At 37.2% G+C, this 17,058-nt stretch overlaps 1 protein-coding gene across 7 annotated transcripts in view; it reads left to right on the top strand.

Annotated features, from left to right (window-relative positions):
- The window catches only part of PTPN4 (protein tyrosine phosphatase non-receptor type 4), a 236,115-nt gene that overhangs the window by 89,014 nt on the left and 130,043 nt on the right, over positions 1 to 17,058 (top strand). For all 7 annotated transcript variants that reach the window (XM_073305038.1, XM_073305037.1, XM_073305040.1 and 4 more), the window contains 5 exons: positions 5,741 to 5,785; positions 6,103 to 6,155; positions 8,594 to 8,714; positions 12,735 to 12,822; positions 15,075 to 15,163. In XM_073305038.1, the coding sequence (XP_073161139.1) occupies positions 5,741 to 5,785; positions 6,103 to 6,155; positions 8,594 to 8,714; positions 12,735 to 12,822; positions 15,075 to 15,163 (396 nt within the window). The remainder of the gene's footprint in view (positions 1 to 5,740; positions 5,786 to 6,102; positions 6,156 to 8,593; positions 8,715 to 12,734; positions 12,823 to 15,074; positions 15,164 to 17,058) is intronic.

The following is a 17,058-nucleotide window of genomic DNA, read 5'->3' on the forward strand; positions in this document are numbered from 1 at the left end:
AAAAGGGATTTAGGCAACTGTAAAAAACTTTTTGAAAATGAGGATTAAGCTATTAAATCAGTCAGGTTTTGCAGTGTTGAGTACAGCAATGCCTGAATAGTTCTACTAATCTGGGCCTAAATTGTTTAAAGTGAATGCTCAATTGGTACCAGATTAAAAAGTGGTGAATGTCCTGTGTTCTCAAGAGGTGTGCGCAAAATTTTCAAACCAAGGTGTGTAAATGTAGATGCCTTCTCCATTTTTAGGCACCTAAGTATAAGCAGTCTGATTTTTTTCAAATTGCTGAGCATCTACGACAGAAGGTGACTTCATTGGGATTTGTAGATGCTTGGTCCCTCTAAAAAACCAGGAAGGCCATTTTTTATTTAGGTTCCCAAAGAGCCTAAATTTTCCTATCTCTGTTGTTAGAACAGGCAATTTTTTAAATTTTCAAAACTTAGATGAAATATATGATGAGATATTTTATGACATATTTGCAGAAATTGATAGCCATTTTCTTACCAGCATTGACTGTTGCTAATCAATAATTCTGTAGATGCTATCTTTCCAATCTTTCTGGCTGTGTGTAACTTGGCACATAAGGCAGATGAAAATGTCCTAAAATTGCTGTTAATATTCATGGGACCAACAGACATGAGCAACAAAGGGACATATTTTTGGCTACCCGTTGATCCCCTGTCCATTTAAATAAACTCTTGCTACCAAACAATCTATTTTTAACATTTATTAAAATTGCTAGCTGAAAGGTTTTTAATTTAACATAACTCCATCTTTGTTGTTCTCACTATTTAAGAAGTGAATGCATTGTGCAAGCTATTTTAGACTTATATTGCTAAAGTTGCTTTAATTTCTACTGATTTCCCATTTTGTTCAACAACGTAGAAGAGATTTACGTGCCATAAGTGATACCTAGTTAGCTAACAACTAATTAACTTCACTGTACTTACAACACATTGAACACAGAATGAACTCTGTTTAAGAAAGCTTCCTCATGATGTCCTGTAAGTACAATAGAACATCGCCACAGTAAGTGAACCTAAGCTATGTCGACTCCGGCTACATATTCACGTAGCTGGAGTAACGTAATTTAGTTCGACTTACCGCGGTAGTGTAGACAAGGCCTTAAATTCACACCTGTGAAATATTCCCCCAAAATTTTGTTTTGCATCATTTTAACATTTATATAAATTGAAGCACAAAACATAGGAAACAGGAAGTTAAATTTACTTGTTAAAAAGCAAGATAGACTTATTAATAAAATAAAATTAAATTAAAAAATAAGCTTGTTTTCCATATAGTCCACTCTTTTCTCTACACCTTGGTGTTTTAAGATGGAGATAAGGCTTTATATTAAAACAATTTTTTATCTATCATGTTAAGATTGGCTAAAGAATTACAGGTGGTATGGCCTTCAGTCTGTAGTCTTCTGTCAGTTTTAATACCTTCAGGATGACATGTAAAACTGTACTTACTATTAAGTGTGATCAGCTGAAGAGCCTATAGTACTTTTTGTGGGCATTAGGGGTGTGTTAGGCCCAATGTCCTTGATAAGTGCCAGTTTGCAGAATTCCATTCTGGTCACTTTACATGCACTCTCTTTCTACTCCTGGGTACAAAATGTGGTGTTTCTTCCCCTAAATAGCTGCCACATTGCACCCCACAGGTAACTGCATTTCACTTATGGATGGGTTGGTTCCTCGGTCTGTGCATCACATATGTAAAAATGCTTGTGGGGTTCTTCACTATTGTTAATCTATTTTAAAAGTCCATATCAGGAACCCTTACATAACTATTTTGAGGCAGTTGTTGTTCACATACCAATTTGTAATAAAATGAAAGAATAGGTAAAAATCCTCTTAATTTTTAATGCAATAAATTAATTCTAAATGTTTAATATTTACTGTCATGACAGAATTCAATCTGTTAAATATTTTAGTACATACAGTACTTTTGATAATATAAACAGCTACATAAACAATTATTTACTATTAATTTACTGTCCCAAGGCCTGAGTTGTATGAATGCTTGTGTTGCAACTGTCAAAGCAGAAGTGGAAGAAGAAAAATACATGATGGGATCATTACCGGGGCCTGGGATGTCCCAAAGCAGTGTTATGTACAAGAAAGCAAGAGTGATATTTAAGTTTTGTGCTTGTGTGGGTGTGATGAAGCGGCCTCTGGTGGGACACAACTGAGAGTATCAATTCAGGACAAATTGCTTAGAGCAGGGCAGTCACAGCCCAAGGCTGGGTGTCCTTTATTATTAAGGCAAACCAAACCAGCCAAACAGAGAGGACTTCGGTTTTACCACACTGGCTAACCAGAAGTTTTATATAAGCAGTTCCCTTGTATCACCACCGGCACCACTCCTTATGGGGATTAACGGTTATGAAAACCAATACCCCAGTAAAAGAAAAAAGGTTCTCCTGATCCCAAAGGACCAAGCCCCAGACTCAGGTCAATATACAAGTCCGATCTTATCCACAAATCACGCTGTTGCCAATCCATTAGAATCTAAAGGTTTATTCATAAAAAGAAAGAAATAGATGAGCTAAAATTGGTTAAATGGAATCAATTACATATAGTAATGGCAAAGTTCTTGGTTCAGGCTTGTAGCAGTGATGGAATAAACTGCAGGTTCAAATCAAGTCTCTGGAGTACATCCACAGCTTGGATGGGTCATTTAGTCCTTTGTTCAGAGTTTCAGTTTGTAGCAAAGTTCCTCCAGGGATAAGAAGCAGGACTGAAGACAAAATGGAGGAGTTTTCAGGGCCTTTTATATCCTCTGCCATTTGGAAGGACCCCTTTGTTCTTACTGTGGAAAATCACAGCAGCAAGGTGGAGTTTGGAGTCACATGGGCAAGTCACATGTCCATGCATGACTCAGTTCTTTACAGGCAGAGCAGCCATTGCTCACATGCTACCTTGAACGTTCCCAGGAAAACTCCTCATGTGGATTGGAGTCTCCAAGTTCCATTGTCAGTTAACAGAGTAACAGCCGTGTTAGTCTGTATTCGCAAAAAGAAAAGGAGTACTTGTGGCACCTTAGAGACTAACCAATTTATTTGAGCATGAGCTTTCGTGAGCTACAGCTCACTTGAGCTGTAGCTCACGAAAGCTCATGCTCAAATAAATTGGTTAGTCTCTAAGGTGCCACAAGTACTCCTTTTCTTATTGTCAGTTAAGTGTTTCTTGATTGGACACTTAATCTGAAGAGTCCCTTCTCAATAAGATTCTAAAAAAAAATATGGCGGGGCAGGATAGCTCAGTGGTTTGAGCATTGGCCTGCTAAACCCAGGGTTGTGAGTTCAATCCTTGAGGGGGGCCATTTAGGGATCTAGGGCAAAAATTGGGGATTGGTCCTGCTTTGAGTGGGGGATTGGACTAGATGACCTCTTGAGGTCCCTTCCAGCCCTGATATTCTATGATTCTAAGATGATCAAATACATCACTGGTGCTACTTAGAATCAGAGCTCTGAGAAAGAGTCCAGCGGAGGGCAACAAAAATGATTAGGGGACTGGAACACATGACTTATGAGGAGAGGCTGAGGGAACTGGGGATGTGTAGTCTTCAGAAGAGAAGAATGAGGGGGGATTTGATAGCTGCTTTCAACTACCTGAAAGGGGGTTCCAAAGAGGATAGCTCTAGACTGTTCTCAGTGATAGCAGATGACAGAACAAGGAGTAATGGTTTCAAGTTGCAGTGGGGGAGATTTAGGTTGGATATTAGGAAAAATTTTTTCACTAGGAGGGTGGTGAAACACTGGAATGCGTTACCTAGGGAGGTGGTGGAATCTCCTTCCTCAGAAGTTTTTAAGGTCAGGCTTGATAAAGCCCCGGCTGGGATGATTTAATTGGGGATCGGTCCTGCTTTGAGCAGGGGGTTGGACTAGATGCCCTCCTGAGGTCCCTTCCAACCTTGATATTTTATGATTCTATGAAACACACTGAGATGCAAGTACCTTTTGATAGACACCTTACTTGACCTCCTTTGTACAAGATTTGGTGCAACTATAGGACCTGGTTGCAACAATGATCTATACGGTCACAGTTCCTGTCAATAATGTCATAGTGGGGCATTTGTTGTTAGAGGCATCAAAACAAAAAATACAAATGCCAATATTGTGACTCAATGTGAATTATTGTTTCCAATAGAAATAATGGCTTATGATAAAACAGAAGAATGCAGTCTCATTAGAAATCATAAGGGAATTTGCAAGAAGTGCGAGATTCACCTGTTGCCACTATACCCCTTATTATGGGCGTCGTTCTCATTTGTATTGTGCGCTTTGTCACCTTTCTAATTTATTAATATTAGAATATTAAGAATATTAATATTAAAAGATATTAATGTTCACTTCCTTAAAATCCTCTAAACCTTAATGAAGGGTTGGAGGAAACTTAGTATATATAACCTTTGGGTGAATATATTATGGGGACATGTTCAAATTTATCTCATCCTGCACAAAGTCTCTTTCCTTTTTCAAAGAGGCCTACATTTTCAAATATGACTTCATTTTGGGTCTCTTCATTTTTGAGTGCCCAACTTCAGACAACTTAGAGGGCCCTGGTTTTCAGTAGCTGAGTTTTTCAGCACTTTCTGGAAACCAGGGCCCTTTAAGTTATCCCAGTTTGTGCACCCAAAAATGGAGGTACCCAAAAATCAGTAGTTGCATTTGAAAATGTGAACTGTAGCTTATACTCGTAGTATATAATACGGACTCAAAGAAATACACTTAAATATAATAAAGGTTGCCTTTTTTTGGGTCATAAAATAGCTGCAATAAGTGAGTAACTTGCTGTCATCTGTTTTCTGTCACTAAATGTACTTGATTGAAAACAGTCCCCTTGTCTTGAATTTTTCATCTGTTTATTTTGCTGCTTATTTCCCACCTTAAGAGTAAACAGTGGGAGGAGCAGATCAGCTATTTTAAACAGTCTGTTCTCATTTAAAAGTCATTTAAAATAAAAGAAGAAAATACTGAAATATCCAGTTTATAGAATAAAAAATTATGGAAGGTAGGAACAATTTCAGAAAGCCTTTAACATAATGGAATAAGATTTTGCACTCAGTTTTTCTAGATTGAGGGAGGAAGACAAACCACTCAACCCTGATATTAAATTGAAACAATAAATTGGTGTCAGATATCCTCAGGTGCTAAATTAATTTCTGCTTCTGTATACCTGGAACAAAAATAAAACAGGGTTTATATATGTGTAATATGGGCTGAGTCAGGAAAAAGTCTTCAGAATTGGGTGCCTAAAAGTAAATGCCTAAATCGTCCAATCTTATAAATGCTTTAGTACTTCTGAACAGCAGGCAACTTTATCTGAACACAGCTTTGTGTGGCTTCATTTACGGCACCAAAGTATGATGGTTTTGTTTTCTCTATTTTGTTTTTCACAAGGTAGCCATTTCCTATTTTCTCCATTGGTTCTATCTTTCGGTGAAATTTGAATATTAATTGTGATGTCTTCATGAACTGTATCGTAAATTTGGATGTTCTGCAGAAGTAGATAATTTTAAATTTATGGATATGTACATGACTTTAATTGCGATCTCATATTAATAGCTACCTCTCAGAGCTTAAGAAATAATGATATCTGGTGAAATGATTCTAACACAATAGACTCAAAAGTGATATCAAATATTTCAGCTTTCTATTAAATTTAGGAAGACATTTCTGTCTAAAAATACAATCAAATTTCATCAACCCATTGTAGTATTTTTGTTTTTTAAGGTACCAGTATTTTCTGCAAATTAAACAAGACATTCTTACTGGAAGGTAAGCCTCTTCTATTATGCTGACCAATATATACAATATTATGACCAATTTGCTGAGATTGATACATTATTTAATTTTTAGCAATTAATAATTTTACATAAAGGTTATGAGCTATATAATGTTTGCTGAAGAACTGATAAAATAGAGTTTCTTTTAGAGTACTGACAAAAGGAAATACTTATAATAAAAATGTCTCTGAAAAACTTATGCTTTACTGTTCATATCTGTGTGTGGTAAATAAATTAATTAAATCAGAAGATTTTCAAAATGTTCATAATTTACATCAGGTGTACAGTTTTGTTTTTTTTTAATTATAGATTGCCCTGTCCTTATAATACTGCTGCTCTTTTGGCTTCCTACGCTGTTCAGTGTAAGTATAATTACTAACTAGGTATGAGTACATAGGTTATTTCAATTATGCCGTCTATTTTTCTGGCTTTTCAGTGATCAGCTAAGTTACCATAAGTTAATGAATAGTAATCAGCATACACAAATGGATGTGTGATGAGCTATACCTAAATCTGTGCAAAAATAGTGGTATTTTTTCCATCAGTGAGGAAAGGTACACCTTTTTTTCATGGATTTCATGGTATTTTCATTTGAAGTGGTCATGAAATTGTATTACTAGTAAGCTCCCAACTTTCCATTTCCTCTTTATACTACTGTTTAAAGATAAAGTAATGCTTTTTGTAAATCTCTGTATGCTCTAAAATGTAATATGTTACTTCCTCAGTAATGAGACTGAAGCTGTTTGTAGATTTAGATATTTTTTACATTTAACATCCAAAAGTGTGTGGAACAGGGAGTTCTGGTAGTGTCTAGCTGGATAGTTCCAGTTTACATAACTTTTATAAACACGGTTGCCAATTTTAAAAAAGATAGCAGAGCTGTAAAGTCTTGGATAGTGAAGTTTTTTGTCCTTTTTTTCTCTTCCTTTTATAAAAATCTGGGCAATTACATGGAAAACTAACATGATGCGTAGTTACACATTTTAAAATCAGGAAATGACAAAAATCAAGATGTTAAAATTACCTTAATTCTGACCCTTGTGCGTTTCTGCTATTTTAGATACTTATGTGATATTTTTTACTATACTCCTTGCCATAAAAACGTTCCATTAAAGTGTTTGTGAAAAGTACATAGCTAAGTCTATTTTATGACATATACTATATATAAAGTATATAGCTTAGATTAGAAATGAAACTTGCAGGAATATTTGATCCAATTATGTTTCCAGCCAAGTTAGCTTTGTATTTAAATGCCTTCTCATATGAGTTGCTCTTAAAAAAAAGTCTGGGCTTCTGGTTGAAATAAAATATATAGTACAAGAATGCTGCAAAATTATTAAAATACATACCTTAGAAAAGATCTTACCATATAAATCATGACAATGAAATAAGTCAAGTGAAAAGAATTTTTTTTAAAATAGAAAATGTGTATGTATATTCACGGGTGTAAAAACATTGTTTACTGAGCTTCAGAAATTATATTGTAATCTGACTGTATTGTAAGGGCTAAATTCCCTATAAGCTGCGTGGTTGGGCGGACGCCCAGCAGGCTATCAAGTGCTGAGCCATTCAGGTGTCCCTTCTCCCGCTCCTGTGTGCTGCTCCTGCCCTCTGCCTTGGAGCTTCTCCGGGGAGCTTCCTGCTTGCTGTGTAGTGCGGGGGTGGGGGAAGGGAGACGGGTGCTCATGTCAGGGTGTCACCTTCCCCCTGCCCTCCCACCCAGTACACCATTTCCACAGAGTTGGGGGTGGAGGGACACAATAGGGCTCAGGACAGGGGGGATGAGGGAGCTTGCTGACAGCTGTTGCTGTGTCTGAACTTGATGGCCTACTTAAAAGGGCAGCATACTTAAAGTGGGGTCATCTGGGGTACTCCTAGGAACAAGGGGACATCAGATTTCGGGGGGAAGGGTTTATGTCACGGTCTGTGACGCATTTTTCTTTTTTCACGGCTGTGAAATTGGTAGGGCCCTAGCTATAAGGAAATAGAACTGGGACAGTCTTTAACTAAATGTGCTGCTTCACCAAAACAATAAATCAGTTACAAGATCTGAAGTTGATTTTTAAACTGGTTTTCAGTACTGTCCAATTATAGTCATGCACTCAAAGCCTAACTTTTTAGCAATCCTACCCATTTTGTTTGTTGAAATGGGTCATACATTTTAGATTTAACAGTGCAGGAGCTGTGATCTTAATTAATGTGGCAAAATTATAAAACATGGTTTGAAAAATTATGATAGATTTCTATAATTCTAATTTTCAGTTGTTTGAATAAACTGAGAAATGAGCTGATACAAAAATAAGCCATTTTTTTGGTTTTGGAAATACCTTGGCAAGAATGCATTAGGTTAATTTTTCAAATCTTCTAGAGGATAAAATTATAACAGGTTTTAGAAAGATTGAAAATGTGAGTCCTCATAATGAAATGAAAACATGGACACACATAAACAGTGTTTGATTACAGAAATACCCTGGAGCAACAAAATTCTGTTTATTTAGGGTTAATCATTATATAGGTGGAAAGTAAGTTAAGTAAATTATAACATGAACATTTCATAAACCATTTTGCCAAGCCAGCACCTTTTTGTTGTTCAAGTCCTTTTTTAAAACTTCTTCTGTGATACCGACTGAGCTTATAACTCATGTTAAAGAAACAAGGTGAACTCAAACTTCTGTTGTCTTTGTCTGTTCTAGACCATAAGGTGTTTGAGGCCAGGACTGTATTAAACTTTGGGTGTTGTACAATGCTGAATATATTGTTTGCACTAAACAAGTAATAACCTTTCCCTTCAATCTCTTAGCCGAATTGGGAGACTACAACCATTCAGAAAACTTGCCAGGCTACCTCTCAGACTACTCTTTCATCCCTAGCCAGCCTCAAGACTTTGAAAAAGAAATAGCAAAATTACATCATCAGCATATGTAAGAATTTACAGAAAAAATTATTCTTATTTTGTCATATCACTGTCTACAGATGCTGTGCCTTTATAGAAATATTGCCTGAATAAACTTAACAGGTGAATTTTTACAATGCAGTATTTTTGCATGTCTTTATATGAAGTATTCCACAGTTTGGAGGAGAGGGAAGATTCAGAATGAGTATACTAATCTTTAAATTACTTTGAAGAAAGGCTATATATGAGACTTTATTTCTATAGTAGTGTGTGAATTTTTATAGGAAATTTTGGTTTCTTTAAGAAAAGTCTTCAGTCATTCATAATGATCTGCCTGCGTAAGGTTTCTGTGTACATTGCCTTTACCAGCAGCAGGGAATTACTGTAGAAGAGTGTATGTGGTTAGAAGTATATTAAAGAGGAGCTCTGAACTTCAAAAGCTCATACCTCCACCAACTGAAGTTGGTCCAATAACAGATATTATTTCAACTATCTTGTCTCGCTCATATTCTGGGACCGAGATGGCTACAGTAACACTGCAAATAACTATGGAAGATATCAAATTTTGCCATTTAAAATGGAACCTTCACAACATAAAGGAGGAAGCCAGACATCCACTTCCTGATCAGATTCAACAAACAAAATATAATTCCCAGAGGAGTCACCAGAAAAACGTCAGAAAAACTGAGGAACCATCTCCTGAACTTTACATATTCCAGAAAGGACCACTTCAAACAAGAAATCATCACATGCTCCCACACACTGGAAGAAAAAAATCAGGAAACCCCAAACAACAAACAAACAAAAATCTGATGACAGCCAACAACACAAAAAGTGGAACCAACTATAACAACTTCAGAACCGACAACAGCACCCCTGGGAAAAACCAAGATACCATAACCCATCACATGGACACTAAATAACACCCCAACATCATCAACTTATCAAGACTACTTCTAATCTATACAGTAGTAACTATACTCTCCAAGGGACTGAATTTCTTGTCCACCACAGAACCTTATAGCGTACTAACATGTGGAAAATGAGAAGAATTCTTTTGATGACTCTTAAGGAGTCCTTTCACAACAAAGATGATGATACTCACAACTACCACACTTCTGTTGATAGTCATAAGAAAAAGTAATCAATTGACTGCACACAGGCACGCAGCAGACGAAACCACACACTTGATCATTACATTGATTACTTTTGGAGAAAAATTGAATGAACTCCTCAACAAATATTATATCCACGCAATCTCTCTGCCATCCAGAGGATTGCTGTACAGTCTCTGAAATCCAGTCATCAAATCGTGAACAAACCAATAGCCAAAGGAGGTGCCATCATAGTCCTTAATCATGATGTCTACGTCAATGAGGCCAACTCTGCCACCACCTAGCATAAAAACTCAATGAAGGCCCCACACCACAATTCACACAGGAATTTAAAGATACCATCAAATCCTTCCCCAGACAACTCAAAGAAAAACTCTACAACCTCATCAACCCCTGGTCTCCCACCCCAGTAACCATCTACATGCTTCCAAAAATGCACAAAAAAGGGAACCCAGACAGACCCATCATATCTGGCCATGGCACTTTCACAGAAGGAATATCAGGACTCGTAGAAACCATCCTCAAACTATTCGCCACGCAAAAGGTCAGCTTCCTCCAAGACACTGCCAACTTCTTCCAAAAACTCGACAACATTAACAGCCTCCCTCAGAATGCCATCCTTGCCACCACAGATGTCGCCTTCCTACACACAGACATCCCTCACCATGACGGCATCACTGCCATCACATTTAACAAACACTTTGTCCAAACCATGGGTATAAGGTGGCTCCCCAGTATGCCAGCCTTTTCATGGGCCAAGTCAAGGAAGAATTTCAGGGAAAATGCACCACAAAACCAGTGATATGCCTGAGATACATCAATCCTCTGGACAGATGAACTAAATTCCTTGATAAATTTCCCCCACAACTTCAGCAACCACCACCACCCATCAAACTCTCTCTAGAACACTCCCACACCAACATCAACTTCCTGGATACTGCAATCCACTTCAACAGTGGAACCCTCCAAACAGCTATATACAAGAAATCTACAGATCACCACTCTTACACACACCACAGATCCAGCAGCCATCCCAGACATGCAAAGGAATCTGTTATCTGTGGCCAGGCACTCAGATACTACAGAATTTGCTCTGAAGACAAAGTCTAGGATACACAGCTAAACACACTTAAAACCGCCTTCACTAAACAAGGACTCTCCACCAGAGAAGTAGATCACATCATGGAATGGGCCACCCAAATACTCCGGGAGGATCAATACAGAAATAAATATCACACTGACCACACACCCCTAGTTGTCATTTACGATCCCACATTGGAACCCGTATAGGGTATCATTAAACAATTACAACTCATATTTATCTGCATCCTGAAAGAAATCTTTCCCGAACCCCCTATTCTGGTCTTCAAAGAACCCTCAAACCTAGTTAAGCTTATCAGAAGCAAGCTCCCCACAGCACCCCCCAACAGAACAACAGATGCAAAAGCTGCAGACATATCTCCACAGCTGTGATGATCATTATCCCGCACAACACACCTTTCAAGATTCATGGGTCTTGCACATGCCCATCACAGTGTGTGATGTATCTCATCCAGTGTGTCAAATATCCCAACAACAATAATGTTGGTGAAAGCGGACAACCCCTATGCTCTTGAATGAACTCTCACAGTAAAATGATAAAAAAACAAAAACACCCTATCACTCATGGGTGAACATTTTTCACAAAATGACCACTCCATATTGGTCCTCTCAGTACTCGTCCTCAATGGAAACATTCAAAAGGCAAGCTTGGCAAATTAAATTCTTAATTCTGCTAGACACTAAAATCCATGTACTCAAGAGAGAAACTAGTTTTATGGCTCATTACAACAATGTTTAATACATCTCACTGCCTGCTAACCCTTAACTGACCCCTTCATTTTAAGTGGTATCTTATAGCATGTGTTAACCCCTTATGCTTAATAGTTTGTCCAAACTTGTAGTTAGCTCAGACACTCTAGTTACCTTCCCCAGACCAGAAAAAAAGCTCTGCAAAGCTTGAAACATTTACCTTCCACCAACAGAAGTTGGTCCAACTAGAGATGTTACCTCAGTACCTTGTCTCTCTCTCAGAAGTAGATAAAGCAGTTTTGCAATTCATCAGATTTTATCAGTTATATGCAGTTGTATGAATTTCTGCTACAGAGCCAAAAGGATATGAAACAAAAAAAACATTGAAAGTAAATGCCCTAATTTGTGTAATAATATACTGCTGATAAACTTTCAGTTAAAGAGTCCATGAGTCTGTTAAGAAATATTTAATAGGGGTTGTACTCCGCTAACACATTTATTTATTACAGATAGGGGATACTGGTGATTTTAGCAACTAACAAAATTGCCAATTAGTGACTGAAACTGAGCAATGTGGAATCAATCAAACATATTGCAAATTAAAAAGGTTGTGGCGGGGAGGGTAAGGAAAAACAAACAATTTGAACTTGGTGATTGTACAAATATTAAAATCTAGGGTGGACCCTGCAGAGAAGATATTATTTCAATTCAAAATATAATACTAATTGCAAGAGCAGTTTTTAGAGGCTTCCCTGCCAACTCAAAGGTTTTCAGGCCCTTTAAGGCACCTATCACTGTGCCATTTGAAATACAACGTATATATGTGCCGAGTATGTATTGCAGTCTTCCTTTAATGACATTTTTGTTGTGTGGAGGCAGAACTGGCAGAATTGTGAGTGTACACATGTGGAGACCAATCAACTAATTAACAAGTATCTGTGAGGAAAGTGCTTGAATCTCTAGCTACCAAAATTACTGCATGACAATCAGTGTATATGGTGGAGTCAAGGGGGAGTTGGTTTATCAGAGAAAAATGGAGTTAAAATAATGAATTATTAAAATCTGCTTGAGCTGACTAAGGGTTTTGGATATTTTATGTACTTTTGGGCTGCTTCGTATTTAACTCACCTTTGTCGTTATAGAGGCTTGTCTCCTGCAGAAGCTGAGTTCAATTATCTCAATACAGCACGGACCTTAGAACTCTATGGAGTTGAATTGCACTATGCAAGAGTAAGTTTGAATGATTCACACTGTAATATAAAAGTAGATTCATGATATTTTCAGGAACAGTTTAGTATAATTTGAATATAATGTTCAAGGCCCTAATTCAGCAGGCTATTCAGTCATGGGCCTAACTTTCAGCAATTTGAGTAGCCCTTATTTGACTTCATTGATACTACTCATGCTTAAAGTTACGCAAATGATTAAGTACCTTGCTCAGTCTGAGGCCAAGTAAAGTGAACATCAGGCTGTGCCAATTATTTGCAACTGTATTGGATAAATGTGCTTGTTGAATGTCTTTGGCATTTAGGGAACTTTTGGCTTCAGTTAATATCCTATTAAACTGAATGAGAAGTTCTCACATTTACTATCTCACTTAAGTTGCAAGTTCCATAAATCTTTGTATAATTTAATATTGTGAAGGTTACATCATTGCAACCAGGGCAATAATACACTTTTTAAATGGACAGTGCAGATTATGGCTAATATCGAAGTGTGTATCTAAGAATTCATTATCTAAGTTCTTGTCAATATATTAAAATGCATCATTTGTAAGTAGGTCATGCATAGGAATAATTTCCCATCTGTTTCTTGAAGCCCTACCAACACAGATTTTACTTAAACCTATAATCTTCAAACAGCATGTATTCTTCTATTAAAAACAAGTCATGTGTTCTGACTTCTGATCTTAATTCTCCATAAAGAAACTTGCTAAATAGGATTTCAAGTATTTACAATTTTTACATGACATGGATGCACCCAATCCTTGCTTATACGCATGTTGGGATATAGCAGGCATTTGATAGAGTCAAATTGAAGGACCTGCTATGACTAGAGTACAGAAACATTTTTAGAAAAGTATGGTTTGAAATAGAAAAAGGTTTATTTGTGATAGGTTCTCCCACTCCAAACCTAAAACTTAGGTTGACCTAGCTACGTCACTCAGGGATGTATGCCGTGAGACATAGTTAGGTTGACCTAACCCTCACAGTAGATGCAGCTAGGTTGATGGAAGAATTCTGTGTTAGACCTAGCTGCTCCTTTTCAACTGGGTGGATTTACTATAACAACAGAAAAAACCCTTTTAGTCTCTGTAGTATCTATCTATGCTATATCCACATAGCTGCAGCACTACACCCATGCCACTGTAGCGATTGGAGTGTAGACAATGCCTTAAGTACTGAAATTGCAACTTGCTTTCACATAGGAGTATAAGTTGTTAGTTGAGTTTGTTGTTGGATTGCTACCAAGTCAGTTTACTGAGCCTGTGATTCATAGTCATCTGAGTTTGGATACACTGTGTAATATATTTCTTTTAGGTAATTTTCACTACTACAACTACTTCCAATAAGTTACCTTCTATTTCAAGGCTATTTAAGTAGATAATTCCATTGGAAGACAAGAACAGGAGGAGCATCTGTGTAAAACTGAAAAAAGATGCATTCTTCCAGAGTATCGATTACCTCCGTTTAAATTACTAAATCAGTATTAAAAGTGTCATAATCTAAAAAGGATAGTGTGCCTATGAGACAAACTGCAGGAATATGCACTTTCCCTTTAGAGCCTGCCGTAGCGGCTAAGAAACTTGGATTTTTGTTTAGATGTTATTTCCACTAATTATTACTTAGCACTTTAGCACTTGAGCATGCTTTAGTTTGTCATTATTACAATAAAAAAAATTGGAATTATGGGAGGAGGAAGAGACAAATGCTATGATATAAAAGGATGATGCTGTGTAAAGTCTTGCAAGTGGTAAGTTGGAACTCCATGCTGATTGGGGAAGGAAGTTAAGGTAGTGGTTCATAGGATCAGAGTGACATGCAAAGAAAATAACTTCAGTTGTGTGTACTAGAGTGCATATGTATTAGAGTGAGGGAGACGGTTACTGTAGAACAGGAAAGTGAAAAGGGCATGTAACAGAGATTTAGCAGTGAGAACAGAGGTTTAGGTGGAAAAGGAAAGATATAAATTGCATTTGTGAGGGGAGTATTTTCTAATAGTGAAGGGAAAAAATAGAACCAAGGTAAAAAGATTCTACCTTGGTTCCATTTTTTACCTCAGTTTCTGCTCAGATTAATAGGAACTGTACCATTAAATGTTCATTGCATTAAAAACTTGCCCCATTAGGTTAATTAACATACGATTTTGCTGTGTACGTGTGAGAGGGTATGTGGATGATCATATATAAAATATATATGGGTTTCTACAGTATATATTTTAATTGTTTTGTGTTGAATCTATTGTTTTGTTCTCTTTTAAAGGATCAAAGTAACAATGAAATTATGATTGGAGTGATGTCAGGAGGAATATTAATTTATAAGAACAGGGTACGAATGAACACCTTTCTGTGGTAAGGAAAACTGTTTTCAACAAATGCTTTTGTGTTTATTATTTCAAAATATGTTCTTCAAATTAATACCAGCAGCTTCATGATGGTAAAGTGATCTAAAACTATTTTAATATTTGTACCTCAGGTATGAGTGAGTCACTTCATATACCATGCACTGGATACTGAATGTGGATGCTTTTATGAATGATGATTTTCCTTCTGAAAACTTTTTAGGCAACACTGTTAAAAGTTTGTAGTGCATAACATAGTTTTGCCACAGTTTTCCTGCAGGAATTTGGAAACTTATGTAGTGTTCAATAAGACTGTGTAGCCAGGGTCAGTGTTGTGGGAATTAAAAAATTTCTGTTCTCACTGAGAAATTTTATGACTATGTTGGATTCTTAGGGCAGGTCTTCACTACCTGCTGGACCGGCTGGTAGTGATTGATCTAACGGGGATTGATTTATCGCATCTCGTCTAGACGCGATAAATCGATCCCCAAACGCGCTCCCCATCGACTCCGGAACTCCACCTTGTGAGAGGCGGAAGCGGCATCGACGGGGGAGCGGCAGCAGTCGACTTGCTGCCGTCCTCATGGCCAGGTAAGTCGACCTAAAATATGCCGACTTAGGTTGCATATCTTAAGTTGACCACAAACACACACCCCACCCCCCCGCCCAGTGTAGACCAGGGCTTAGTGTAAATATTTGTACTAGAACTTAGAACTACAATCTTGATCAATGATAAATGATCATGACTGCTTTTTTGTTTCTTCTTTTGTGGTTAAGCTATACCGAGTATTAAAAATGTAATTTATTGGCTTGTTGCAGCACTTGAGAATAGTCAAAGGGGCAGTGTTTATTAGTATGTTTCTCTCCATCCATAGATACAGCCATGTTCACTTTAGGTAGAAGATAATGTAAGAGCATTTGTTGAGGAAAATGTAATAATCATTTCCCTTAAATATATTGGATTTTTAGATATTCTGTCCTCTTACCTTGAACTCCAAATTTTACGTAGGAATTGCCATATTTCAGTGGTACTCAACATTGTCCCTGCTGGGATGCCCTGTCACACATAGCAATATGGCAAAGTAATGAACCCCAAGTTGAGAACTCATGCCCTATTGGATCCAGACCTTTGCCCCACCACGCCTGGCATCTTGACTCTGTGCCACATAGCTTACGCTTCAGAGGAAGAGAAAAAAAATCTTTATAGCTTCATCAAAGAAGCAAGGTTGTATGTAGAGACCTACTGGAAGTGAAGACTAGACATGAACCGAATGGAAAAACACATGACAGTATTATCTTAATATTAGCTTTTTTCCTAAAGCTTTTAGCTCAACACCAGCTGTCTCTGTACTTCTCTCTTTCTCCTTGGCTACTGAGATCGCTTGGATAGTGCCTGTGAGTGTAACTTGGTTACTTTCAGTAATTTCTAATAAAATAAGACCTACTGAGTGAAGTAACTGCTGTCAAACTTTCATAACTTTTTCAAGGCTGTTTCCATTTTTCTTATAAATAGCCCTGGTTCCATTGGTTCTGTTTGTCTGTGTAGAATCCATTTTGGTTTTATCCCATATCACACATCTCATTGAACATATCATTATAGAACTGAGTGAACTGTATCTGCCTTAGAACTGTGACTGGAATAAATCAGCCCCACACAATTGTCATGAAAATATACCAGCCCTATGTTTATCAGACACCAAATCTATTTACCCCAAGATAATGAAAAGTGAACTCATATTTTGCTTGCCCGTTGATTTGTTTATCCATGTTAAGTTAATAAAATTTTGCAAGGCTGGACTAAGTCCTTTTTCACTTAAGTCTGATTGTGACATCAAGCATCCTCATGGAAGTGTTCTCTCTAGTCAAGTAACCAAGGATACAAAGTATAGATTTGTGTTTAAAGGC

The sequence above is a fragment of the Lepidochelys kempii genome, chromosome 11 (genome assembly GCF_965140265.1).
Source record: "Lepidochelys kempii isolate rLepKem1 chromosome 11, rLepKem1.hap2, whole genome shotgun sequence".
Classification (NCBI taxonomy): Eukaryota; Metazoa; Chordata; order Testudines; family Cheloniidae; genus Lepidochelys; species Lepidochelys kempii.